Below are 27,079 nucleotides of genomic sequence, written 5' to 3' on the forward strand. Positions count from 1 at the left end.
GGGGCCTCGCCGCCTCCCCTCGAGCCCTGAAGGCAGCGATGCTGGTGGCAGTGGCAGTGTACATGCGGCCCGGCTGTACCAGGGCCACCTCCCCCCACGGCTCAGCCCGGCGGCCTGCCTCCCCGCTCCTGCCCGAGGGTGCCAGCCACTGCTGGGTAGGCCACGGGCAGCACCACTGGAGCAGTGTTGCACATTGTGCCCTCTCCTGTCATCCTCTGCGGGCAGCAGCGGGGTGTGTTTGCCTCAAGGGTACTGCCAAGTTGTCTTTTTGTATCTGGATTGTCCTGTTTTTTATTATAATTTGAAGTGCGGTTTTGCTCTTCAAATGGTGCTGTTCAACAGCGGGAGGTTCTGGAGGGCTTTGTTGCCTGTGGGGCCTGGTGGCTGGGCTAAGTGCCCTCGCACATACTGGTGCTGTTCTCAGAGCAGTGGAGAGCTCCACTGATGGGCACTGACCTCCCCTATATCTGCCCAAGGAGCTGAGGAGATCCTTTCACCTGTCACCAAGTATTGGGAATACTGGAGATTGGCTTCAGGTATCGAATTGGATGATGAGGAAAACATGGACCCGATGGGCACTGAATTGGCAGGGGTACATGTTTTGCAGTCTTCTAGGCTGTGTAGGTTGACACAGGTTGACAGCTCCACACTCTTTGCGTTGCCAGTGTTCATCGGGGAAGTGAGGAGGAAATGTGTTACTGCAGCAAGAACACTGTCGTGTCAGGACTGGATTATTTCTCTTAGCCAGCAAGCAGTGAGAGAAGGTGCACCATGTTAAGTTGGGCATTTCACATCATCTGGAAAATGGGGAACACTGGAATTTTGCACTAACATGAATCAGGTGTAACACTTTTGGCTGGAAGAGACTGTAGCTACAGACTCCTCAGTATTTCAGGCAGTCTTGCTCAGGCCCAGGTTTAATACAATATCCTACACCCACCAACTTACCTTGTATGACCATCGGACTGATTTGATGATTATGTTTTGGAGGTTTTTTATGTCACAAAGGAAAAGCGGTGCTACCTACTTCTTGCATACAGTTGAAAGTTGAGGGCTATGGTGGAATGAACACTAAATTGGAGCTGGAATTAGAAGAGGTTCCTCTGAGATTGCAGAAACATTAATCTGCAAGTGTAGACATTCACAGTGATAGTACTGAATATGCAACATTTTGGAGACAGGCCTGGGAGTCTGGTCCAAAACTGACCACGTTTTGGGTCATAGCAGTGGTCAAACTAGTATGTTTCTGGTTTCCCATACAAGCAATGAAGTAAATACCTTATTTGCCATTGTAAACCTGAAACCTTTTAAGTTTCTGAATTTTACAGGGTACATGTACATTACAAGGTACAGAAACCCATTCTGTTCCAAGCAGAAGAAGAGAAAACTTTCAGCTTTCCCATTTAAGGTTTAATGTAGTACCAGAAAGTGTGACTGGTTTGCATGTATTCCTCACCACTAAACTGCCTGTAGCACCAGTACTAATGAGCGATGCAAATACTAGAAACAACTGCACAAATACCTATTTATTCTTCTTCAATCACTTAATTTATCTGCAGGAGCTAAAATAGCTTCTCCTCTGGATAATTCTTTCAGTCCTATATTGCGCTATTTGTAATTATTTTCACTTAAGGGTAAACCACAATAGCCAAATTCATATTCATAGCTTGTCCGTGTTTTAGCTTGCTGTCTTGTTTCCTCCTTGCCCAGAGGGTTTTCTGAATTGAGCCTGGGCCAGGAAGGAAGGAGTAACGTGGAACATGAGTTTCTTGCTCATGCAAAGGTTCGCACTTGGGAGATGGTAGAGTAAGGGTTTGTTTTGTTCTCATCAGGTTCAAGCAGAAAGGAACACATCCTTCAGCTGGCCTACCCTGAGGAGGACTTGCACTTAGGCCTCCAGGGGCCTTGTGCAAGGGAAGATTCCTGTCTTCAATGACGGTTTGCAGGCAGTTAATTGCTAAGCTTATACCTAGGAGATCAAGGGAAAAGTTACTAAATAGAAGGAATGACCACAAACAGCAGTGAATAAGGGAGGAGTTCCCTTTTTTCTTGTTTGACAATAGTGAGAGGATGATGACAGCTACTGAGGCAAGTGTGGCGGTGGCCTGAGGAAGAGGAAAAAAATGCTGGGCACAGCTAGATACAAAGCTGTGGTATTTGTCCTGTCTTTGAATCCTGACAGAAACTACACAGTGGTAGATAGAGCTTGTGGAAGAGAAGAGGTGGTGCCTGATAGCGACAGGAGGGAAAGATGCTGTGCACAGAAGACAGTCTTTTCAGATACCTGTTTCCTTCATGGAGTTGTGGGGCAGACTATGTGACAGTGAAAGAAAGTAAATATAAGAGAGAGGATGCTTACTATTGCAGGGGAAATACAATCAAGGAAGGCATTTGCTTTACTGGAAAATACAGAGAAGAAAGAAGCAGGTGAGGAACATGTAGGTATGCGGAAGGACAATGAATCCCCTGGGAGAGGAACCCAAATCAACCAAAACAGTCCAAGGAAGAAAACTATGGTGGAGGCTGAAAGAAAGAACAGAAAAAAGGTGGAAGACTGAAAGGGGAAGGACCCAAGTTTACACCACTACAAAGATGGAATTTGTTGTTAAGAGAAATTGACAGGCTTATTATTAGCATGTGCTAGAAATAAAGATTTAAGTTAAGGGCTTGTGGCAGTAAAGATTCCTCATCATCAAAAATTCTTTTGGAATTCAGATAGGCTCTTCCCCACTCTCTTGTCACTGCCTTGACTGACTCAGTATTTCCACAGTGCAATGTCTTCCTAGCTCCACACTTCTATTCTCATGCCTCAAATAAACCTAACATGAAGAGGAGGCCATATCCTGTGACTTCAGATACTCTGGTTGTGTGTTTTGGGATGCTGGACCTGGCTAGAAATGCATAAGAGAAAAAGGAGTCTTTGTGATCTAAGCTCCCCTATATGTGGGTTATTTACCTATCAGTTGTTGGAAATAGCCTTAAGAAACAATTTATGTGATGTCCCACTACTGGTTTTAAGATGTTGGAAGAAGAAAACAAAGTGAATAGCAAGAGGAGTACCAGAGGTTAGGGCAACAAACAGCAAGAAGAAGGGGTTGGAGTAGTGGTGACAGTATTACTTAGACTGTATGTAGCTGAAAGTCGGGAGGAGGACTATTAATTCTTCCAGGGAAAATGTTGTGTTAGCAAGAAACAATTGTGATATTTGTGTATCATTGGACCCTTGGCAACAAAACTAGATCTTTTAGGGATAACAGAAGGTATGACAGAATAAAAATCAGGACAGGAACACAAAAATATTGAAACACTCATGGTGTTTGGGAGGTAAAGGGGGCTGATAGAGGATTAGTTTTCTCAAATGTGATAGATATTAATGAAACAAACAGCAACAGGAAAGATAAAGTAGAACTTGTCTGAGTCAGTTTGGGGACTAGTGGAAGGTGTCCCTGCCCGTGGCAGGGGGGTTGGCACTAGATGATATTTAAGGTCGCTTCCAACCCAAACCATTCTGTGATGAAATGAGTTGGTGATGACAGCTGCATCTAGGTGGTCGAGGACTTACATGCGGAGAAGACTTGGCATCTGTCAAGTCTCTGAAAAAAAGTATCTGGAATTCATATCTCTAACAAGAGGGACATACCCAGCTGGATAAATAGCAACTTCAAAAGGGTTATTGGGAACAATCAAAAGCTTGAAAGGAATGGAACAAAATGATTGCTTGAAAAATATTAAGAAGGGTAAGAATAAAGTGAGAATTGTCAGAAGCCCAGCTGAGTTTCCTTACAAAGGAAATTAAAGCAGGGGCTAATGAGAAAGAAGAAATGAAAACGAATGTTTCCACATTTGAGGTGAAAGCAAAAAACCTATCACATACTCATCTGAAACATCAGAAGATCTTTATTCAGCCAGTAATTTCCATTAATGAAGTAGGTACAAAAATATGAGTTGTAATAATGAAATGTGCTGATGACACAAAATAGTGAGACACTTTCAATATGAGAAGGAGCAAGACTAGATGACCTTGAGAACCTAAATAATAGAATGGACTAATTTTAATAACACAACATGCAAGGAGACTGATAGCAGTACTTTCTGCTAGGGGGGAACCTCATTAGTTAGAAGTGACAGTGGATAGAAAGTGCTTATTGTATTAGTTGGCCAAGTCATAAATATGATCGAGCTACAAAAAAAGTTACTAAAATCACACAACATGCCAGGTCAGCTATTCCCTTCAGATACTGCAGATAAAAATATTGGTCTCATCTCATATGAGACAATTTGTGCAATTCTGGTCACTATTATTCAGAAAGGATGAGATTGCACTGCAGGAGGTACAGGGAAGGACTCAAAGGATGATCAGTAAAATAGAGAATCTGTTTTATGAGAGGAGAATAAAAACAGTTCATTTAGCTTAGTGAAACAAAAACTGCAAAGAAGTATATTTTCAGTCTAGAAACACTAAAAGTAAGCATCCGTTAGGACAAAAGCTTTTCAAGCTAAAGGGATTGTACTGTCTGAAGGAAAACTGGTGTTAACTTGAATACATCAGAACAGACATAGCTATCATGTTAGACAATAAATAGTGTTATTTCTGAAGCACTTATGTGTTCCTCCACAACACTACAGAAGAAACTTGTGAAAACAGTAGAAAGGTAGATTTGTGCAAGGTGATCTGATCATGAAAACTGATTGCAAATGAAACACAAAGTCCAAAAGGGGGAAGAAAATTAATCTCATATAGTCACAACTTTCTTAATGATACTGCTGGCTTCTGTCAAGCCTGGGACCATTTTCACATGTATTGAAAATTACTGATGTAGGTTTATATATTGCTCAGTAATCAAAGTGGTCTAAATGTCAGCAAGAAAAAAATCAACTGTGCAGAGTGTGGTCTGTAGGTTGTCTTCTGCATGAGCAGGGAGGAGGAAAGGAGGAAGTTTTTGCAACATCCATTTTCATATCGCATGGAGACTCTTTCTACTCCAGAGGGAGCAAATTAATGATGAGGAGGACAGCACATTTGAAAATACAGCCTTGGTCATGGCTGGAGCTGTTTTCTCAAAAGGCAATCTTGCAAAATATTTTCAGAGCTACCTTAAAAGCAAGGGGGTGGTTATGTTCTCATTTTACATAATTTAATACAAACCACAATACTCTTACCTGTAATTAATGGTGCCTTTCTACTTTTCCAATTGTCTTTTCTGTTTATCATTTTCCTTTGTTCACTTCCCAGTGCACACTGCCTGAAGCTTCAATAGTTTTATTGTCACTGAATCTAACAGAGTTCTAGCTGTACTTCAAAAAATTATTAAAAGAAAGAAAGGGTGTCCTGGAGATGGATATGTTTTCTCATATTTGCACTCTTTTCTTCATTTCCTTCCCCATTTGACAAGATAGCCATTTAAATGAGGAGGATTCCACAGAAACACTTTATTTTATTTTATTTTAATTTTGTGTCTAAGAATTGGATCTTTTTCATGAGCCCAGAAAAAGGGATTGTACATCAAGACAGGGCACCTCTTTTGTACAATTTGGGGAGAATGGGGAGAGAGTTTATTTAAAATAATAACTGTGAATATCCTTCTAAGAGGTAAAGCAAGCATTTGCTGGTAGGTGTGAGGTCAATTAAAGGAAGTTTTGGGGTTTTTTGTTGATCTGCATTCCTGACTTGGTGAGTTATTTTACAATCAGTTGATTACTTAGTAGTGGGACACAGCCCTTCACTGTGATAAAGCTGAAAAATGCATTGCAAGAGTATGTTTTACAGCAACATAGTTATTTTTAAAAAGACTACTTCACTGAATTTTTCATCAAATTAGTACTGAAAACCTTTGGTGTAATGCAGATTCCAGTGTCAATAGAAAGAAAAAAAGGTACAGCCTGCAAAGGGCAGGAGGACGAGGTAGAGGGATGGGTTTTAAGCACGGGTAGTATAAATGTTCTGTAATCCCTTACCATTCTCTGACTGATGATGAACTACATGTACTGCCTGTTACAGCAATATTGATTGCAATCAGATGATAAAATCATTGCACAAGAGAAAGAAACCACTGCAGTGAAAATGAAAAGATGGAAATGTAATGAATTCTTGATTGAAAAATGATTTCTTGGAATAAAATGAAAAACTCATAGCTGAGGGTTAGTCATGGGAATAACAAAATGCCGGAAAAAAATAACCATTTTAAAATAAAATTCATTTCAAATTATGTATTTATCTTCAACAGCCATCCCACACTTTTCATCAACATTCCTGATGCTGCAAATTTTCCTCACTCACAGCTTTAGCTTTACTTACAATTAATCCACTGGTATTATAGTGATGGAGATTCTTGCTGGAATGCATTAACTTCCTCTCTTAAATCCCCCCTCAGGCAAACCACTTGAAAAATATTTCCTTTGTCTAGGACACACAGTTTAGTAGCTCTCTTTTTACAGTGAGATAGCAGTTCTTTTGGAGTGATTTATGCATGCTATTCAAATACAAAAAATTCATTAAATTATGTTACATTAAAAGATCTGAGATGTGCATTTCATTACTTAGGCACCATTGTGTAGGGAAAAATGTAGGTCTAATCCTGTTGCTGTTCAAGCCCATGCTTACAGAAACATTGAATCATTGTGGTGTGGAGTTGCAATGAATGTGAAGTTACTAGGAGCTGAGTAACTTTTGACTTACAGAGACCAAACAGACCTTTCAAACTCATGGATGACCACATATACCTTTAGTATTTTTATTAATCATACAAATAAAGTTGCTACGTGCTATTTCAAAAGAAGTGGGATCAGGACTTTTGGAGGGAAAACTTCACAGCCTCTGAAATAGCCTGTTTCAATGCTCCACAATCCTAACTCTTTGAATGTAATCATAATACCCGACTTAAATCTCTGCTGCAAATTCATCTTATCTTTGTCCTTCCTCTAGTTGTCACGGTGGAACAATGGCCACCAAATCTTTTATGGCAGCTTCCTACGTTTTGGAGTGCTGCTGTAATGTTCCACCTTGATCTCTTAATTTCTCAATTTACTGCCCTGTTTCTAAGCCACATAAACGCCATTCCTTTAGCTTTCCTCACAGCTGGTGTTTCCTAAACTCTTCTTGCTGTCATACATCCCCCCTGGTTGATTGCCCTTATCTTTCGTGGGCTACATGACCAATGCCAAAGCCAGTACTACACTTGCTGGGACTTCACCAGAACTGGGTTAAGTGGAATAATTCACTCTTTGTCAAAGTCATCTAGTACACCGTTGACTCTTTAGTTTGTGATCTCCCACATTGTGTTCTGCCTACACAGTAATTTCCCTTTCTATATTTAACTTTCTGTCCTTGTTAGATTTCTCTTTCCAAAGTGGTGTTTGTATTTTGTCTGGTTGATTTTAGGCTGTTTCTTCAGTTTTGGGGGCCCATTTTTAGTGTTATTTTCATACTTAAAAGCACTTTGCCACCTCCCCCAGGCTGATGCCACTGCCAGACTGTGGCAGTGCACTCATCTGCCGTTGCCCAGGATGTTCATGGATGTCGGGAATAAAAGTGGCCCCAGGACAAAGTCCTGTGACTCTCCTCTGGAAAAACCTGCCCAGAATGGCAGCAAACCACCAATTACTGAACTTCGAGAACAATTTTTCAAATGCTGTGCACCTACTGGCTTGCTAATTACCTCTGGAATGCACTGTCGTGGCTTGCTTAGGAAAATGCTGTGTGGGACAGTGTCAAAAGCTTGTCATTGTCAAGATGCATCATATCTGCTATTTGCACTTATTTGCTAGAGCAATTATCCTGTCAGAGGAGGAGATTAGCATCAATTGGTATGATTCCTTTCATGACAAACCCATTTTGACTGTTTTTTAATAATTATCATCATCCTCCAGGTATTTACAAATTCTTTATTTAATAATTTGTTCCGTTTCAAGGGGTGAAAGTTAGGTTGACAGGTATAAAATGCTTGAAGTCCTCTGTCCTCTCTTTTAAAAACAAGTCTTGCATTTATGCTTTTTGCAAGTTTGAACCTTCCTTGCTTGCTGTTATTTCTTGAAAATGATCATCAGTGATTCAAACATTGCTTCAGCTAGTTCTCTGAACATTCATGGTGAATTTCTCACTAATACAGCTCACATAGCTCACTAACTTAAACACCTCTAATGTTTTTTTCCCCTAAGTATCTCTAACTTCCTGCCCCCCACCCCCCACCCCACCCCCAGTATCATGGGATCAAAGGCTGGGCTCTCTAAGCTTGTACTTGACAATCCTGATACCATTCTGCAGTGTGTGTGCTTAGTGTCAAAAAATTGTTGTAATCAGCAAAGCATGTGTGCTTATGTACAGCCCTGCTCAGCCAACGTGTGGGTACATGATTAAATGCTTCTGAAATCACTGGGACTTGCTACATTACCAAAGTTAGCAAGACTTCACACCAGTGGCTGCTCTACAAACAACTGCACATGGCTCAGCTGGGGATCTGGTGTGATCCCCTGCACTAAATTGTATTTGACTGTCTACTCGCTGTTGGAAATTACATCTTTTTCTGCATACCAGGATAGAAGGAGAGAGCATGTTGGTGGGGAAGAGAGAGGTAAGCGTGGTCATTGCTGGATGTGCTGGGCTGCTGCTGAGGTGTTAGGCTAGGATGTGTGCCAGCCTAGCCTCAAGCACCGAGCCTTGCCTTTGGCCTCGGGCAGATTGCTTGGGTGAGCTGCATGCCGAGCAGGGAAGCATGTGCAGAGGTGCCTAAGCCATGCTGGTCCTGGGTACACGAGCAGTACAGCTGTACCGGGATATCTGTGACTCTGGTGACAAGCCTTGCTTCTCAGCTGAACTCAGTCATTCAGATGTGGCAGCATGCTGCTGTGTCTCCGCTTCTTTTGGGACTGAGCTGGTGTGTTTGTACGGGGCATACCACGCTGGTGGATGACCTGGCACTATTTGGTGTTTGCAGGATGCCTCTAGATCTGCATCGATACCCTCCTTGGCCCTTTTTAACCTGCTTTCAGAACCTCAGTATCTGTAGTGATGCTCTGAGATGAGCTGTAGTGGTTGAAATAGGGAATAGATACAGTAAATTTAGGCAGCCTTTTAAAAAATGAGTTTTAGTCTTTCGGGGCTTCCTGTGAGCTTCATCTGACCAAATGTAAGAATCTGAAGTACAGCGGTGGATGCCTACATTTGAGAGAGTTGTGTAGGTTCCCCTTTTAACCAAGGAGAGTGATCAGTTTGTCTTGTCCTGGGACAGTTGTCAAAAAGAGGTCTACAAATGTCTTTTTTCTCTTTTGATTCTAAGGGAATCTAGACAGTCAGCTCAGGTGTCTATATGGCATTGTAGTTGCCTGCATTCAATGAGACAAATCTCTGGCTTATTCTAGTAAATTTTGCACACTATGTGTAGCCATACCCTCAAAAATGCATACCAAATATGGTAAATAATGAAAGTATCAGTTCATATCCACGCCTGCTTTTTTCTCATTTCTCTTCCCCACTCTTTCATCTGCATTCAATTTTATTTTATTAGACTTTAATTTGCTAGACTGATGAATCACTTTCTCCATGGTTAGTGCTTGCTCATTCCTGGTTTGTAGATGGTACAGACTGCAACTTTGTATGTAGGATTTGGTTGAGTGGGAGGGGAAGCATGTGCATAGGTCTTGCAAAGGTTTGCTAGGCCACCACCCAGATACCTCGTGACCCAGCAGTTCTTTGTGGACAGCAGGATGAGTAACATAAATCGAAGGTAGGCAGAGAGGACTCTTTTGTATACCCTGTGAAACTGAACCCTTCGCTCACTACATTCCCTGTCCTGCCTGTTTGCACAGAGCAATTCTGTAAGTTGTGCTCTGAGGACTACTGATCATATGTCTATGAGTTAACAATTTGTTTAATATAGCTTTTTAAAGCACACTACTATGAGTATCAGGGCTGAAAAAGTTCCCAAGAACAGTGCTTCCTCTGTTTCACTGCATATTAAAGCAACATCGGTGGAAGAGCTAAAGCAGCCAGCCAGGAAACTGTTAAAACACAAAGACATTGGCACTGAGCTTTACTTTTCCCTGTCAGAGTGAGCTGATTTCACACATGCAATCCTTTAAACCGATAAATCAATGGCAAACTCGTGACTTTATTTGCTGTAATGAATCAGTTGTATTGCCCTGTTCTGCAGCATATCAAACAGCAGCAAATCTGGTTTCACTGGCCAGTGCACTCTGCCTGCTTCAGTGCTGCAGTGAAGCTCTGCTTAAAATAAAAAATTCTTGTTTCAGCTTGATAAGGCATATCAGATATTAACATTTGTTACCTAGTGATACTTCACTTGGTGGTATTTGGTACTGGCCAACAGAAGTAGCAGAGTTGTGCTAGCTCTGAATTACCCATCTAACATATAGCTATGACATTTTAAATTTAAAAAAATATCGAAACAACTCTAAAGGATGTTCCCAGGAGAAAATGCAGTCAGTTAACAAATGGTGGCATTGAAATGTTTTTATTAACTTGCTAACCAAAAGGTCTGGCTGCCTTTTTAGAGCAAGGTGTAGCACACTGCTGAAAAAGACATCAACATCCCAAAGTCAGAGCTGAGGGTTTACTTGGAGGATTGTGTGTGGCACTCACCGGCATCATTTTGCTCTTGGTGAGTGTCTGCCTGTACCAAAGACTAAAAGCTGAAGGACCTCAAAACAAGTTTCTGTGAAATCAAAGCAAGTACTGTTAAATGCATTTTGTGTTAGTCTGTGGGCTTCTGTATGCCTATCAGGCTCTACGTCTCTGTGAAGTTATCCCTAACTGGGAATAGCTCTGGGAAGGTGATTACGTTTCTGAAAGTCTGCTTACTGTCATCACAGCAGCTGCACTTGCAGCACCATCCTTTATAAGGATGCGGTGCATTACCTTCTTAGCATCAAGCAAGCAGAGTGTTGGTCTGTAATGGTTATACTGTCTAGGAGCCCTGATCATGGGTAAAACCAGACTGAATAGAAGGATAGCATTTGCTTCAGAGAATTTTCAAGCTAAATATCAAATGAGTCAAGAGATGACAAATGAACACAAGCAAAGGGAATGAATCGAGGAGGTAGTTAACAGATAAGATCAATTCTTGCCTTCCTCCCCTTCCTAACCTCCTAGATGGGCTGTAGGAAGTTACAGAGAACTTGGGAAACAGCATGGACCTCAGATAGTCTAAGTGTAAAAAACCAAGCATGATTGTTTTTCTGCATATTAGCCACAAAACAAAAGATGCTTTGGGCTGGATTCATCTGGTCAAGTGCAGATATCTAAAAAAATGGATACGACTATTGAAGCCGGTTTTTTTGACCAGTCTATAACCAGTGGAGAGAAACAAGCAATTGTAGGACATCACCCATTTCATCCTAAGGAAAGCGCTAAAATAGATTAGGTGAACTGCTCTCTGAAAATGCCTGTCTTCCCATTGACTGTAGAAGTAGCCAGACCAACCAGCTTGGACACTGTCCATCTGTACCACAGATGTCTAAAGCTGGGAGGAATTGAATCCCACTGTGGTATCTTCTCTCCTTCTATGCACTTGTGCAAGGGTAAAATGTCAATAACCTATACTTCTTGACAGCTTATTATTGAAGTGCATCCAGAAGTTTGCATGGACAAAATAATTCCTGACTGTTGAAGCAGGGAGTGATCCCCTAAAGCATTTCCCACTGCATTTTCCATGTCTGTAAAGAGGACACATGCACCATCTAGACTATTTGAACTAGGAGATTTTATTTAAACTTTTCTCAGCTCTTTCATTTTATAGTCCAACCTTAGCTAAGAAATAACCTGGACCACAGAGCAATATAAAATAGCATCTTTAAAATTTTTACTGGTTTTTGGACCACCTTCTGTGCCCTCTCCCTCCCCATAAATTTATAGCTTAGACCTTTGCAGTCAACTTAGATAGACATTTAGCTTAAATTTGAGACATAACTGTGATTCATGGCTGGCCCTCTGAGGACAGTCACGTAATGTTGCTGGCAGTGGATGGCTACTGTTCTGCCTCTTAGAAGTGGCTAAACTTGAACAATGTGGGAAATCAACTCTTGATATCCAGCTTTCAAAGCACTGTAAGATCTATGTTGAAGTGTTATTATTTAAATGTAAGCCCTTTTTATTTCTGAAAGGCAACTGTACGGAGGTGGGCAACATTGGCCTGCTTTACTTTCCAATGTGGCATTAATTATAATGCACTAGCCCATTTTCCACGCACTGAGTCACACTGATAACCAAATACCGCATGTTAATTCCCTTCATTTTTTGCTCTGAAAGTCTCTGGCAAATGTGAAACATATGCTACACACAGTTCCTCTGGAGGGGCAAGTGGCTGAGTGAAGGAGTTGTTTAGATGTGTGATCAGAAGAGACCACTGTGAGTGCGGGAACTGACCTACAGCACCGCATAGACCCAGAACTTCATCTGGAAATTTTGGTGAAGCCAAGAACATCAGTTTGAGGTCTGATGTCTTCAGAAAAATGCCCAAGTGGGTGGAGTGGGAGGAGTTTGAGGGAACAACTTTACTCCTCCAAAGCCAGTATGAGATGGCGAGTTCTTTGGGGCAGAGGACTGTCTCTGCTTGGTCTCGATGTGGGTTCCTTAGCTGCTGCTGCAATATGGTTCATAAGTATGGTGGATTTTTTATTCAGCAGAATGACCTGGCAGCCAGGTTTCTCTCTGCAGTGACACCAGAGAGGGTGACAGCAACCTGGTAATAAGCCTCTTGGTAATGTGATAGAAATAAGCTATTTTCTTCAGAATCCCTTTTCCAGTTATGTTTCTATGTCAGTGCATTTTTTTTATTATCAGCACTGTAGGCTACTTCTTGCTTACTGCAGTTTGATTGGAATTTTATGAACTTCAGCGATTTTTCTGCTTTCATTTGTAAAAAGCAAGAAATACAGTTCTATGAAATGTGAAAGCAATTCTTAATAGAAATGTCCACTAATGGAAGAGGTGATACGGTGAGCACATGAACGTGTTCAGATTTCGGGCTAGGAAAAGATAAGAGCTAATTGTCTGAACAATTATTTCTGTATTAGATAATGAGAGTTGCTGAAAGTGCTAGTTGTATAAATGAGACATCCTGCATTATTGATCAGGCTTCTTTGTTTTAGCTGCTCTGGATATACATTCCACTTTTACATGGCAATTTATCAGATCTAAACCTGACATTAAATGATCCATTCATATGGTAATTTTTTTTTCATGAAAAAAGCTAAATACTGAAATATGTTTAAAGTAAGGCTGCATTATTTATCTGTCATGGACTACCCTTATGGTGCAGGAACATTTTGACATAATCAGTTTGATCAGCAGTCTATCTAGTCTAGTGTTTTACCCCTGTCTGATAATAGGCACTTGATGTTTCAGGAGTCTAACAAACCTGGTTACTTCAACTGCGCAATGTTATATGTAGCAGGAATAGTCCTTCCTGACCTTGTGAGCTGGTTTAGTCATCATATGAGGTGTAGTTACTTTTATTAATTAACAGTAGAGATAAAGAATATTGAAATACAATCTCTAAAGCCCTTGAGGTCAAACCTACACGTTAATGGCATTTTGTTTGCCATTCCACAATGCTGTGACAGTTGTAATATTATCTATTCTAATTTTGCTCAAAGAAATTGGATTTCAAATAAACCTTTTCCAAATAGAAGCATGAAAACAGAGCTAAACAAGCCATCATCCTGTTAGAACCATAAGTTGCCTAATAATGTGTCATCATTAAACATTTTGACTTTGACAAGTTACAATAAAAAAGGGGGAAAAGAATGGTATTCCTTATAATCTTACTATTTTTCTTCAAAGGCACAATTTTTACTTAGCTTTGGTGACATAATTATCATTGCACATATTTCTGAAATGCAATTATCAGTAATGTTAATTCCTTTGAAAACAAAAGATATGTATTAGTGAACCCACTTTACACTATGGTTTTAGAATAGGAGAGGCTTTGCAGTCAATTATTTATGTGCAATAAGTACTGAAAGCCTTATTATCTCAGAATAATCAATGTTTGGCTGAAGGTTGAGAACACTAATAGCTAATCTTAAAAGTCCTGATCCAGTGTCATTTGAAATAATGGCAGAACTCCCATTGATTTTATGTGAAGGAAGATGCGGCTGAAAAGTATTGCTTTGAGAGATAATTTTAGATAATCAGTTGCCAACATCTGTAAAAGAGCAGAAAGCTTGACTTTTGCTTTCCACATATTATGGTATGAAGTATTTCAGCAGACAGGAGCTCCTGACTGCAGAATGGTGTATAGCTGTATTTTCTGTTGCCTTGGGGAACCTTGTCTAAGTGTATGTCTGCTCAGCTGGTGTTCCTGTCTCTGGGAATAAATGGATCGCAACTGGAAAATTTACGAGCAAACTGGGAAGGAGAGGGGAGACTCAGGGAAATATTGAAATACCTGTATATCTTTTTGTTCAACATGCAAATTACTTTTTTTTCCTTGAATCCCCAGCAAATTTTTCTCTCCAGGATATGCTCTCACTCATTCTGGTGGGGTCATTTGTTGTTATCTCTCTTCAGCAACTCCGATAAGTTGCCTGCATCAGTGCAGAGTAGCTTGTAGTATGTGGGAACCTCTCTCCTCCTGGTATGCCTGGGAGATAACATGAGAAATGAAGGAAGTGACACCAAAAATGCAAGAGATAGTACCAGTGCTTCAGGATACTTTCTGGTGCAGGGTATGGTGCAGGCTTGGGCTCGTGTGTGCTGTGTCAGCTTGCAGGGCAGGGCTGGCCAAAGAAGCCAAGGAGGTATTCACAGATTGCAAGGGGATAGGAAAGAGAAGCTTCTGGTGTTCAGTGAGCCATCCCATTCTCAGGTTGGGGGGCTGCTGTTTTCTGAGTTTGGTGAAGGGTGGATTTTGGCTGTGTTTGGAGGAAGTTCTGAAATGTGATCTGATTATTATTTTTTTTTAAAATTCCTCCAGAACTCAACCTGCTTGTCCATCCAAGCCAAAAATGCTATCAGAACTTCATTCCAAAGGCTGTTACTTCTCATTTGCTTATCTACAAAGAGTAGGAAAACCAAGAAAGAAGGCAGGAATGGTTCTAATTAAATTAAATTAAATTTTTAGAAAAGTAGGTGTGCTCTGTACTGTCTCTTCTGTTGGGGTAAGGTATAGGAAACCTTGTATTGCCCTTATTAAAAGTAGGTAGATTCTGTTTAATAGCGCTAATCTGTGACCATGCTTGTGTGGGTGTGTCTGTTTATTGATTAAGTGGAGTTATTTTGAATGGAAGAGTTTATTTTCTGAAGCGAGGGAGCCCTTTCCCATTCTTTTGCTGACAGAAGGGATGCCCAGCACTGTCAGTGCTGAATGGCAAAGTAAAAAAGCTTTCCTCTAGGGAAGAAGAGGCGGCATCAGGAAGCAGCCTGCAGATAAGCAGATATCACTAAGTAGGGAAGTAGGACAGATACCCTGAGACAGCATCTGGCAGAGCAAGGGAAGAGACATGAACTCTCCTTTCCAGAGAAAGCCAGAGAAGGAGCTGTAGGGACCCAGCTCCTCGAAAAGAGCCAAAAGTTCTGAAACTCCATAGTATTTAGGTATCAGCTCACACTGATTTCGGTCTTAACAAGTGCTATATTTAGTTTCATTTACGGTTCTTAATAAAGTCCCAGTCCAATTTAGGAACATAGCAGCTTCAAAGAAACTTCAACATTTTAGCAGTTTGTTACCTTTCTCCACCCCTGAATAGGAAACAAAATATTGACCTTGCCGAAGCATGTTCGATGGTCCGGTTTGGTGCACATATTTGCCTATCTTTTCATCCATATACTTATACAGGTTACAAAATCATATCAGAGTGTATCAAAAAACCTGTTAGAGTATTGTTAAGCGATTTGAGAACACCCTGTTTGATAAACTGGAGCCCCCCCTCCCCAAAACAGTGAGCCACATTCTCTCATTTCTCATTCAGTCACACATTAAGACAGATTTGACCAAGTATTTTTAGTTGGAGATTTGGAGCGGCTAAACTAAGAAATCCTCTTAATAAAAATAGGAGCTTTTTTTTAAACTATCTTTTATACCAATGTAATTCCATTGACTTCACAAGATTTATTCCTAATACATTCTGATAGGAAAAGAGTACCAGGTTGTGGGCACTTTTATTTTTCTTTTTACACTGTGGGGATAGCATTGTCACTGTGCTTGAGTCATTCTAATGAAAGAACTATTTTGTACAGCATTTCCTTTTTACTAGTTGATGACATACTGCAATACACAAGCAAATAAGTACCAAATATGAATATATAATACAATCATTACTTATTTTCCTGCTGATGAAGATAGTTTTCTGGGTTTTGTGAAGCATCACAAGTCATCTTGGGTTTCCCTTTGGACTGCAAGCTGGAGTGAGTATGAGATGGGCAGCACAGAGCCAAGTCAGAGGCACTCTGTAAACTTAAGCAATTTTCATCAATTTGCTTTGAATGACAAGAAATATTAAGCTTCTGCCTTCCAGGGGAATATTTCTCAGTAAACTATGTTTACCAATAGCTTTCAAATGTCAGCCTTATGCTTTTGTTATTAAATGAAGCAAGACTGTAGGGAGAGAGACTTTTTTTATTATTATTTATCTTTTATTAGACCAGCTCATTTTGTTGGATAAAAACAAGACAAGCTTCCAGGTACAGAAATCTGTCTTCAGTTTTGAAACAGAAGCCAATTTCAAGCTGAGTGTAAGCTGGGGACAATTGTTTTGAGTTTAACTTTGTTATAGTCATCAGTTGAACAAATAGAAGAGAAAGAGGTGTCCAACCCCTTGAAGCAAGTGAGGATGTTAGTGAAGTCAGTGATAAGGTTGCAATAAATGTGTCTGAAATAACTGAGTCAGGGGGTGCTGCCTGTATTAGAAAGAGTCAAGGCAAGGGACAAGAAAACAGAACCACAGAAATCTGGACAGGTGCAATTCACCAAATCTGCCTATATAATAAACATTCTGGAAGAGACTGAATGGCGAATCAAAGCTTCATTTTCATAGAACATAAGAAGCTACAGGGGTCCCATTCAATATTGCATCTCCAACAACGAGTGACAAAAAGTAGGTGCTTAAAAGGTAATTCTAAGCCTTTTGATGTTTAGGAGTTTCTTAAAGCTAATAAAATGCTCGTAAATCTTTGAAGATAAGACAGTGAGCAGTCCAAGCTAGTTACCCTGGGCTCTCAATGGTGAAAAATAGGTGCACTGGAAAAGTAACTTGGTCTTGTATCAAAACAGATGTTTAAAGCTATTTCTCTCCATTGACTATAAAGGCAGTCTAGAGCGAGTAACTCAGGTTTAGACAGCTAACTTCTGAAGTGAACTTCTGACAGCTGAAGTGACTCTCCCTCATGCCTCCAGGACCTGAAAACACAACAGAGTTGCAGGAATGGCCTTAAGAATGACCCAGGACTGTCTGCATTGCCCGGGGCTGTTCCCGGTAGGCTTTGGGTGTGTGCCTCCCCTTTGGGAAGGGGAAAGGAAGAGCTGAGTGGGTGCAAGCCCTGCTGTGCTGCTTGGCCTCGGTGCCAGAAGGTAGAGTGGGACCTGTCTTATTTAGCCAGCACTGACATAGACTCTGTCACTTGGAACTGAGGACATAAAAGTCCCTAAGCTTTTAGAATCTGCACCTAGTGCAGTTTTCAGAAGTGCCTCCATTGCATTAGCTTTACTAAAACCAAGATGAGATCTTGCCAGAAATCTTACCTTTATTAAGGTAATCTTTCTGTATTTATCCCTGAATTCATTCTCTGGGCATTAAATTCAAATGGAGATTCATCTTGTAAATGTTTGTATAGATCACTGCTGCTCTTCGTTTTGTTATTCTTTGCTAAAAAAATGCCATTGCTGTACAAGTGTTTTATTTTTGGTTGTTTGTTTGTTTTTTTTTTTTTTAAATATTATTCTCCAGTTTAATAAGAAGCATTAGGAAACCTTAGTAACTCTTCCTTTTTTAAAATGAGATTGTGTTCACTGAAGACTGCAGCAAATGACTGGATGCTTGATATTTGAGTTCCCCAGGAAACTCATACAGCATTGGGTTTGTGCTCGTAAGCTGACCTTTCTTTCATTATATAAGGAAAAAAAAAATCTTTGTGGAAGTCAAGTTGCAGATAAGATCAGCATGGTGGGCTGGTAATTACATAAAGTAATGTTCAGTCATTAGGTAAAATGTACAGTTGATCCTATGGCTTAGATGTGGGCGAGGAATGTAATCTAGCTTTACTGGTATAAAAGAAAGATGCAACTTTTTCATACATCAGTTTCAGGAACGTACATCCAAGCGTCAAGGACAATTTACCTTCAAACACCATCCTGCAGTTTCTCAGCTGTCTGATTTATTCTTGTTGAACAACTGAGGTAATATATTTTTAAATTTTTGTTACTGTTAAAGAGAAACAATTGCATGTGTTTTGACATTCTCTTCCCCTTCTCTCCAAAAGTTTTCTTCTCCTTCCATTCTGTCAGAGTTTTTATTTTGAAACTTAACTTAAGGATTGCTTTTGGACTAAAACATCAGTGCTTTTGGTTAAACTAGCTTTGTAAGTAAGAGAAAACAAGGTTTTAGAATTGTACTAATGTTGGTATTTTGTGATTTCTCCTAGGGTCTAGTAATTCTTAATCAGTAACGTTGTGTTTTTCTCCTTGGTCAACAGTGTTGCTGTTAAATGTTGAATGTTACACTACCTGTGGTGTGAATACATCTTTTACAGTCTTTAAATTGCCAGTCGTGATTAAACATGTTAAGGGAAGGGAAAAAAAAACCCAAACACGTTAGTGAAGGTTTCTCGGTCTTCAGCAGTTTGCTAGCCGATTGCTGTGTGCATGACACTGGGCTGCAAGTGGAGCACTGGCAGTTGTTCATTATAGCTGTCACACAGCAGTACCTCGTGTCCAAGCATCCCAGAAAGAAATGAACACTATGTGCAAAGTCTTTTAACTTCTGTTGGATATGACAATACCACCCTATGAAAAAGTATAGAAGGACATCCCAAGTTTACGCTGAAAACATCAGGTTATTTAGCACAATCAGTACAAAGGATGCCCGCTGAACAGAGCTTGCGGGCATATCTGTTCCAGGATATGGACCACAGGGTTAGATGAGGGATTCTGATCCAGTGGAGCCTCAGGTGAATGTAAAAGCATCCACTGAGTCCCGTGTGTACCTGAACAGAAGACCTGTTTGCAAATACAGATGATCCCCTGTCTTTGTGATGGTAACTGGTAACATGACAACTTATTTACAGGGAAAGACAAGATATTGTCAATAATGAGGTGAGACTTTTAACTGCTAGGGAAGACTCAAAATTACCATTTTTCCGAAGAAATGCTGAAATTCATGCATTATATAATGTTCCAATCGCTTAAGAAAGATAATATTTAATAGGGCAAAGTAAAAGCTTCCTTTGATGGTGAGATGAAATGTAGTTAGTGTAGACGTTAACTGGGTTAGCAGCATGGGCACAGTCAAAGAACCAGGTAATACCATCAGGAAAAATGGCTGTTGCAATGGAAGAGTAAAGGAGATCACATCTGGGTGTTAGTGACAGCTAGCTTTGGTGGTTTTGGTATGAGCCTGACAGCCCGACTCAATAGAGGAAGTGCAAAACTGCAATTTCAATTCCCCTTTTGGTTATTGTAATGTAATATAAGTTAAAGAACTTCCCTCTGGGATTGCCTGAAACACTTGTACCAAATCGTAGCATTGTGTGTTCTTGGAAAAATTGGGATGGAGAGTGCCACCGTGCCTTCAGCAAAGAGCATGAAATCACGGAATAATCAATCAAGGGTTATTCCTGTGGATGCCATCTCACTGGAGCCATTGGCACATCCAGACTATCAGAAGGCTCAGGATGATGTGGAAACAGGTAATTTGGAAAAGGCTGTCTGTCTTCTCCTGCTGGTGCATGAGCCCCTCCAGCCGGCTTCTCGCGCTCTGGGGCATGTCCCCTTGGATGGAGCAGGGCTTGACATTAAACTGTGGAATTGGGTCCCACTGTAGACAAGTCTGCCGGCAGTCACACCCCCTCCATGAGGCTGGAGAGAGCATATAGAAATAACCTTTTAAAAAGCCTTATTTACTAGAGAGAGGGATCCAGACAATTTATTCAGCACAACTCCATAGATGCAGCTGAGCTCACTTCAGTGCCCAAAATGTTTGGCAGGACCATAGGAGGCTGTGGATCTAAGTGGTGTGAGGGATCACCTTTCTCCTGAGGACACAGGTACTCTTGTTGAGGGAACAGGGTGCAGAGAGCTGGCAGCTCCTTCTCAAAAACCTGAGAGCCATGTTCAACATTTCCATGGATCTACCATGTTAATGGCATCCCCCGTTTCCTTTGTTGCCTGTTGACTAACATCACAAGACTATTTCTCGTACTTGAATGGGGTTTTGGTAAAAGCTCAAGCAGAAATGAGTAACTACAGGTTGCACTCAGCCTGCATGTGTACATACATACATTGAACTGGCTTTGATACCTCTTCCAAATGCTTCTTTCCAGTGCTTCCACAGCTGCTGCCAGCGGGTTTTCTTCTTCATTACTGGCTCCTTTCAACTCCTTTGTGCTCTGTTTTCTGCCAGCATGAACTGACTCACTGGGCAGGTGGGAGGGAGGAAGCCAAGTTACTTGTACCCAGAACCCAGCCCTTGCCATTCATTAATTGCAACCTCATTGGCCTCTTAGCCATTCAGTTTAGCTGGGCTTTGGATTGGTCTCTTATCTCTAGTTTTTGCCATCTTAAATAGAAAGAGGCTTGTTTCCACTTCTGCACATCACTCCTGCTCATAAACTTTGTTTCTTTCCACTTTGCTAACCCCAGTCAGGCAAGGGCCATGTGATTGTCATCCTGCATTTGGTTTCATCCTCGTCTGCCAGGGCATGATCTTTTTCTGATTGCTGCAAGGATGGAGCTGTCTTTGATTTTTTTTCCGGGTTTCAAAGCTACCTTCTAGGGCCTGTGCTCCACTGCCATGTGAACTGCTGCCTTTGATGACTGTACTATAGGTCTGTTTACTCAATGAACCAAGACCTGACCTGTGCATAGCAGCCTCACATCCCTATATATCTCTGGAAATTTGTGTAGTGATGGAGCATCCCTTGCTCATCAATACAATTTTTTGCACACATGCAGGTGTGCCAGATAATGATATCGGGCAAGTGGCTTCACTCGTTGGACCACCTCAGGTTTCCCTCTCCCTCCAGGTGTGCGCATTTGAACATTATGTGCATTATTTGAACATTTGCATCATTGTGGCAGTCCTTGTAGGGATTCTGCTGGGTAGGTGCAAAATCTACAAAGAAATGCATTTCCATTATGTGAAAGCTATCTTTGTTTAATTATACTTGATTTTCTACCATCTTTCCCGTTTTGGGTTGGCAGTGCCTTCTCTGATCAGTATAGCATGCTTAAATGACGTCTACACCAAATCTCAAGATCAATTTCTTTGTTGCTGGCAGAATTGTCCTTCTCATTGTCTCCTCATTTTCAGAAATATTTGGGGCCATAATTTGATCTGTCCCTGGATAATATTTATCATGGAGCAGCAGCATTGACTGGTGTATTTGGAAGAGAGCCTCTTAAGTAGTTAAGGACTGAATGCCTTTTTTTTTGCTTGCTTGCTTGCTAAGCACTGTAGTTTTTAGTATCTAAAATGTATGTATCTGTTGTCAGCTTGGCGCCTTATCCCACAGATCAGTCATTAGCACATCATGCTCTTGTGTGACAGTTTCAGTCTTTTGAAGTCAAGGGATCGGGTGATCTATGCAGGCACAGAAACACTGTCCAGAAGATCCAGTTGCAGTCTGGAGATGCCCTCAGCACTGCAGCTCCAGCACAGCCCAGACAAGTTGTGGGTTAGCTCCAGGCATGGCCTGGGGCATTGACTGCAGAGGTGGAGAGAGACCTGTGTGATCGTTTCTGAGAAGGCAGGTAGATAGTCTGGTGATTGGGAGCTGCTGGCTTGGGATGCTGCCTGGGGTGCTAGGCTGAAGCCAGTCCCCAACAACTGGGGCCAGCGAAATAGGCGCTGCTGCTCCTCTCTCTTCAAGGTGAAGGTGAGCGGTGCTTAGCCCAGAATCCCTCACAGGATCATCTGCAAGGGCAGGGGAAGTCCCCCTGTTGAAATGTGCTCTGTGACTCAGCAATAAGAAGACCCTGAAACTTGATCCCCCAAGGCAAGGCTGTCCCCCAGCCAGCCAGGCTGGGCGAAGGAGCGCTGCTGTCTCTGTCACCTGCACAGGCTGCCCTGCTTTGGGAATTTAATACTTCAACATCCTTTCTACTCCTTTGCATATATCCTATATCCTCTTTTGTCCACGGACCCAATTACTTCACCATGGGATATAAGTAATTCCTGTTCATCTCTGAAGGGCGGGCTCAGGTCTATGCTTTGGAAGAAAATAGTTTTAAAGGGGGAAATTCTGCTTTCTGAGTGAGAGATTGGGCCAAAATGGTCTTTGCTTGGGCACAACAGAATTGTCAGTACAATAAGGAGGCTTTAGTGCTTGAGAAGGAAGGTTACAAACTTCATACCTAAATTACTACATTTTAATACTGACAAGAGCAGAAGTGAGGCTCAGTGTTTTGTTTTATGTGTTCTTGGCTCAGCTGAATCCATGATTTTTGAAAGTAGCGTTAGCTGACCGGTTGTTTATGACATGGAGATCTGAAAATATGTGTGGCATCTTTAGCCTAACTTAGATCCTGCCTGACCTTCCAGTAAGGGAGGTCCTCCCAGGTCATGCCATAGGCACACAGCAGTTCTCTGGCTCAAAATAAACAAGTTTTTATGACCATTTTTTTTGTCTGAGCAGGCTCGTACGAAATACTTTTTGGTAACTACCACAGGACCTTTAAAATTATTCTGAAGCATCGTGCTCATCTGCATGTAGCCCTTACTTAGTAGATCTGATGTTTGGATAGAGAGAGAACTGAGGTTTCATTCCCCCCGCCCTGACCAGGAAATCTCATTGTGAATAATAATGAAAAAAGTAGATTAATTTAAAAAAAAAAACAAACAAGCAGAGAATTTTGTATGATATTCATACTGTTACAAACTATATATTCTGTATCTTTAATATTATGGTTCCCCCAGTTATCCGTATCAGAGATATGCATTACCCTGTGGCATAGATTTGATCTGGATCAAATATAGCCACACAACTACATTTCTGTTGAATTACCCAGAGAACAAGCGATATGCTATTTATGGCCACTTCATCTTGTGCGCTAGCTGTAGAAGGACAGATGTGCAGTGCTGCATGTAGCCTTCTTGCACAACATTAATCTATGGAAAAAAATTGTAAAAGTTTGAGCCAACCAGGATATATTTATATCAAAGCAGCTTTCTGTTACTCAGAGCCCAAAAGCCAAGGTGCTGCCGCAGTAAAATGAAGCGTAAGAGCCTAGAAGACCCCTGACCCTGGGTGGTGGAGGTGGCCCTGGGGCTGTTTCAAGCCCTCCTGAGCTCAGTCTGGCGCCGTGTCTCCCCAGGTGCTCTGGAGCACGGTGTGCGGTGCCTCTCTAATTACATAGATCGGAGGAGCTTTCTCCCACCAAGGGACAGGACTGTGAAAATCCGTTCATGGGGACTTTTGCACTAAAGAGATCATAGAATCGTAGAATCATTTAGATTGGAAAAGACCTTTAAGTTCATCGAGTCCAACTGTTAACCTGGTGCTGCCCAGTCCGCCACTAAACCGTGTGCCCAGACATCTGCCTGTCTTCTTAATACCTCCAGGGATGGTGACTCCACCACTTCCCTGGGCAGCCTGTTCCAATGCTTGACCACCCTTTTGTGGAATGAAATTTTTCCTAATATCCAGTCTAAACCTCCCCTGGCACAGCTTGAGGCTGTTTCAGGAAATTATGTCCTGATGTGAAATTATTTTCTCTGAAATTAGTCTCTCCATATCCCAGATTCTGCAGATTCTTTCTTCTTCTCCATAAGCGCTTGCTGGATTTATCCAGTCTACCATAAATATTAGACAGTTATGACATTTGATATTCGTGTGTTGTGGCTTATGTTAATATTCAGAAAAAAATTGTTAAGGCCAGAAAGAAAGGCAGATTTTTGTTCTTGTGATGAAGGCAATTTTCTAAGCCCATAAAATGCACATCAGTACACTGCATTTTCAGTTTCCAGTCCCGGTTCTAAATTGTCTCTGTTACTTGCACTGAACGCGCTGTATCGGTGTGTAGCCTGGATACCGACCAGTACTACACCCAGTTCAAAACAGTCCTTTAAAGATGTGTGTTTGTGTTTCCAGACAGATCATGGATTGCTACGGGAAGTATGCAGCTGTCACTTTGACCATTTTGTCTGTATTTCTGCATCTTCTTCATGCTTTCCCCGATGGAGAGTTTCTCATGCAGGGTAAGCTGCTCTCAGCATTCAGGAATAGGGCAATTAGTCGTAAAGAGTATTAATTAAGTTTTCACATGTTTTATAAATGTGGTCATAAATCTTATCATTCAGTTGCGTTTATTGACACTGAGATATGCAGGTATAATAAATCAAGGTAATTTTGCTGTGAGTATGCTTCCTATTTCTTCTCTAAACTTCATTTCTTCAGGTCAAGAGTCTCCCAGATGACTGTGCCTTCATGTTGACGTGGGTGATCTTAATCCTTGAAACATTATCAAATAGAAGCGTTTTGGTTTCTTGTACTCCTGAAATCTAAATGGCAACATAATGTCAGGAACAGCAGAAGCCTGGCTTCTCCTCATAATATGCATAATATTTTCCCTCTGTAGATCCCAGAATATGGGATGTTGGTGGTGTAGCCGTCTATAAAAGGGCCGTATTAGGAAGATTTTATTATTTTGGGGGGGGCGGGGGATGCGTGTGTTTGAAGGTTGTGTGTTTTTTTTATTTGGCCTCAAACTGAATATAGGAAAATGCAGCTACAAAAATCTCGGGATCACTGGGCATTTTAAAAACTTGATAACAGAGTCTTGCCTGAAAACAGGGAGCGTCTGAGAAGCACTACAGGTCATGCTGGCGCTATTTATCTCTAGCTAATAGGAAGTTCTCTCGGGACAGCTAGTGCAGTAGGACATACAAAAAGCCCTCCACAACTGTCAACAATAGTGAAAAGAAAAGCAGAAAAGATACAATAATGCTTTTGCCTTACCTAGAAAGCCACGGTCTAGTTTTACAGCTGGTGTGTGTTGCAGAGCTGAAGGACCTTGAAGAGGGGATCTTTGGTGTCTGTGACTGTTGTGCAGACAGCAAGCAGCAGAATGTAGCCAGTGCTTCCTCTTACTGCCCGCACTTTCCCTTTCTTCTTGGAAATGAAAATACAGCTGGAGACCGAGTAAAAGTCTTTTCCTTATATTTTTATGGCAGGTTGTCCAGAGTGCAAGCTAGGGGAGAACAGATTCTTTTCCAAGCCAGGAGCACCCGTTTACCAGTGCACTGGGTGCTGTTTCTCCCGGGCCTATCCCACTCCGATGAGGTCCAAGAAGACCATGCTTGTTCCAAAGAACATTACATCAGAAGCAACGTGCTGCGTAGCAAAGGCTTTTACCAAGGTGAGGGTGTGAATGAGACCCGTTTAAGCTTCTTTTAGGATGCAGTGTGTTTAACTGAAGCAGTGAATAGAAACGGATATGTTTTCGCTGGAGGACATTGGAGAACTATTTGAGGGAAGCATCCTTGGCATTTATATCCTTTGCAGTTGGGTTCTTTCTTTTTTCTCAAGAGGAAATTAAAGTGTCAACCAGTACTGAGTCTGATATTAAGTTGGGATGTGGAAATTGGTGCAATGCCACTGACTTCAATGAAACTGCTTTGTCTCATGACACCTGCAGTTCTGGTGGTGGACTTGTCCCCTCGTTTCCAACTCTCCTACATGTGCACCTTGCCCTTAAATGCAGTGTGCATTGGATTTTAACAAGTCATTTTCCTTGCTTCTTTCCTGCATAGGCAGGAGTTCTCCAGGAAGGTGGCTGGTCAATACTATCAATTACATATATGGGAATGAGGGACCAAAACTATCTGTGCTCATTAGATTAACTGAGATTGTGTTTTAATAATATAACCAAGAGGAAACTGTAAGCGTGTGCAACTACTTTGAGCATTTAACACACTCATCTGCAAGGATCTTTTAAAGAGAGATTCTGCTAAAATTGATTATATAGGGAGTGATTCTGCTCCTGGTAAAGAAACTTTAAATTGGATGTAATAAACGGTGGGCTAGTTGAAACAAGCTATGGTGTCTATCCTATGGTGATCTGAATCAGGCTCATTAAGTGTGTCAACTGGAGGCTCAGTTCAGTTGGCCACTCACAGATCTGGTGCCATTTGAGATACCCTGGGGTGCTGAAGACACCTGTGTATGGCTGGCAGACAGGACCCATAAAAGACCTTCTAGAGTGGCACCTGGAGGCTTGGCGAGATCCCCTCTGACATCTCAAATGGCAATTGACAGCTCTGTGTGTGCAGCTGAATGGAGCGCTGGCGCTCCACTGGCTGTGATGAGAGCCCAGACACCTGACTTACCTACAGCTGAACCCATCCTGGCTCTTCGTCTGAGTAGAGCATAAACCTTTTTCTAGACCACCAATATCATACTTGCCCTGAGGCAGCAAATAGAATTTGATTGACATTAAAAATGAAGATGACTTGTTGTGTTTGTGGCCTCAGTTTTTATAATCCCCATGTGAAATATTTTGAGGACACTTCCTGATTTTTCATAGATTGGTTACTTGACATCTTTTGAAAATTAGAGACTTTAAGATATGCCAAATTAAGGACACCAGACTATGTCACTATTGAAAACCTTCTCTTTATAGCTCCAGAAGTCACTGATGATGTAGCTTCACAGGCTGGCATCCAGAGGCTGTTCTAGTACACACACCCCAAGGAGTCTGTGTACCTTGTGGTTAAGAAAAGGGCTCCAGACAACTTTCACTTGAGAATGCTGGTTTTACTGTGTAGCTAAATCTAATTATTTGTTATATGTGTGTGTTTTCTTTTTTTTAAGATTACCCTTAAGGACAATGTGAAGATAGAGAACCATACAGATTGTCACTGCAGTACCTGCTACTATCATAAATCCTAAAGCCAGTCCGTTTGTTAATGATCA

General features: G+C 41.3%; 1 protein-coding gene across 2 annotated transcripts; it reads left to right on the top strand.

The window, feature by feature from the left end:
- The first annotated feature begins 100 nt into the window (after nucleotides 1–100).
- On the top strand, nucleotides 101–27,079 carry CGA (glycoprotein hormones, alpha polypeptide). Of its 2 annotated transcripts, XM_080389432.1 has the most exons (4): nucleotides 101–18,347; nucleotides 24,257–24,363; nucleotides 25,339–25,523; nucleotides 26,978–27,079. In XM_080389432.1, exons 2-4 carry the CDS (start codon nucleotides 24,264–24,266, stop codon nucleotides 27,053–27,055), a joined length of 363 nt encoding a protein of 120 aa, XP_080245558.1. In that variant the 5' UTR covers nucleotides 101–18,347; nucleotides 24,257–24,263; the 3' UTR covers nucleotides 27,056–27,079. The 2 variants fall into 2 exon arrangements, with proteins under 2 accessions (XP_080245558.1, XP_080245557.1); XM_080389431.1 differs by having other exon boundaries at nucleotides 101–24,363.

The sequence above is a fragment of the Falco punctatus genome, assembly GCF_963210335.1.
Source record: "Falco punctatus genome assembly, chromosome: 5".
Classification (NCBI taxonomy): domain Eukaryota; kingdom Metazoa; phylum Chordata; class Aves; order Falconiformes; family Falconidae; genus Falco; species Falco punctatus.

What these genes read in the sequence shown, in the direction of transcription:
- CGA (XM_080389431.1), top strand. Translation starts at nt 24,237, where the DNA reads ATGTGTGTTTGTGTTTCCAGACAGATCATGGATTGCTACGGGAAGTAT. An exon ending in TGGAGAGTTTCTCATGCAGG is followed by an intron (nt 24,364 to 25,338) that starts GTAAGCTGCTCT and finishes TTTTTATGGCAG; the next exon opens with GTTGTCCAGAGTGCAAGCTA. An exon ending in TAGCAAAGGCTTTTACCAAG is followed by an intron (nt 25,524 to 26,977) that starts GTGAGGGTGTGA and finishes CTTTTTTTTAAG; the next exon opens with ATTACCCTTAAGGACAATGT.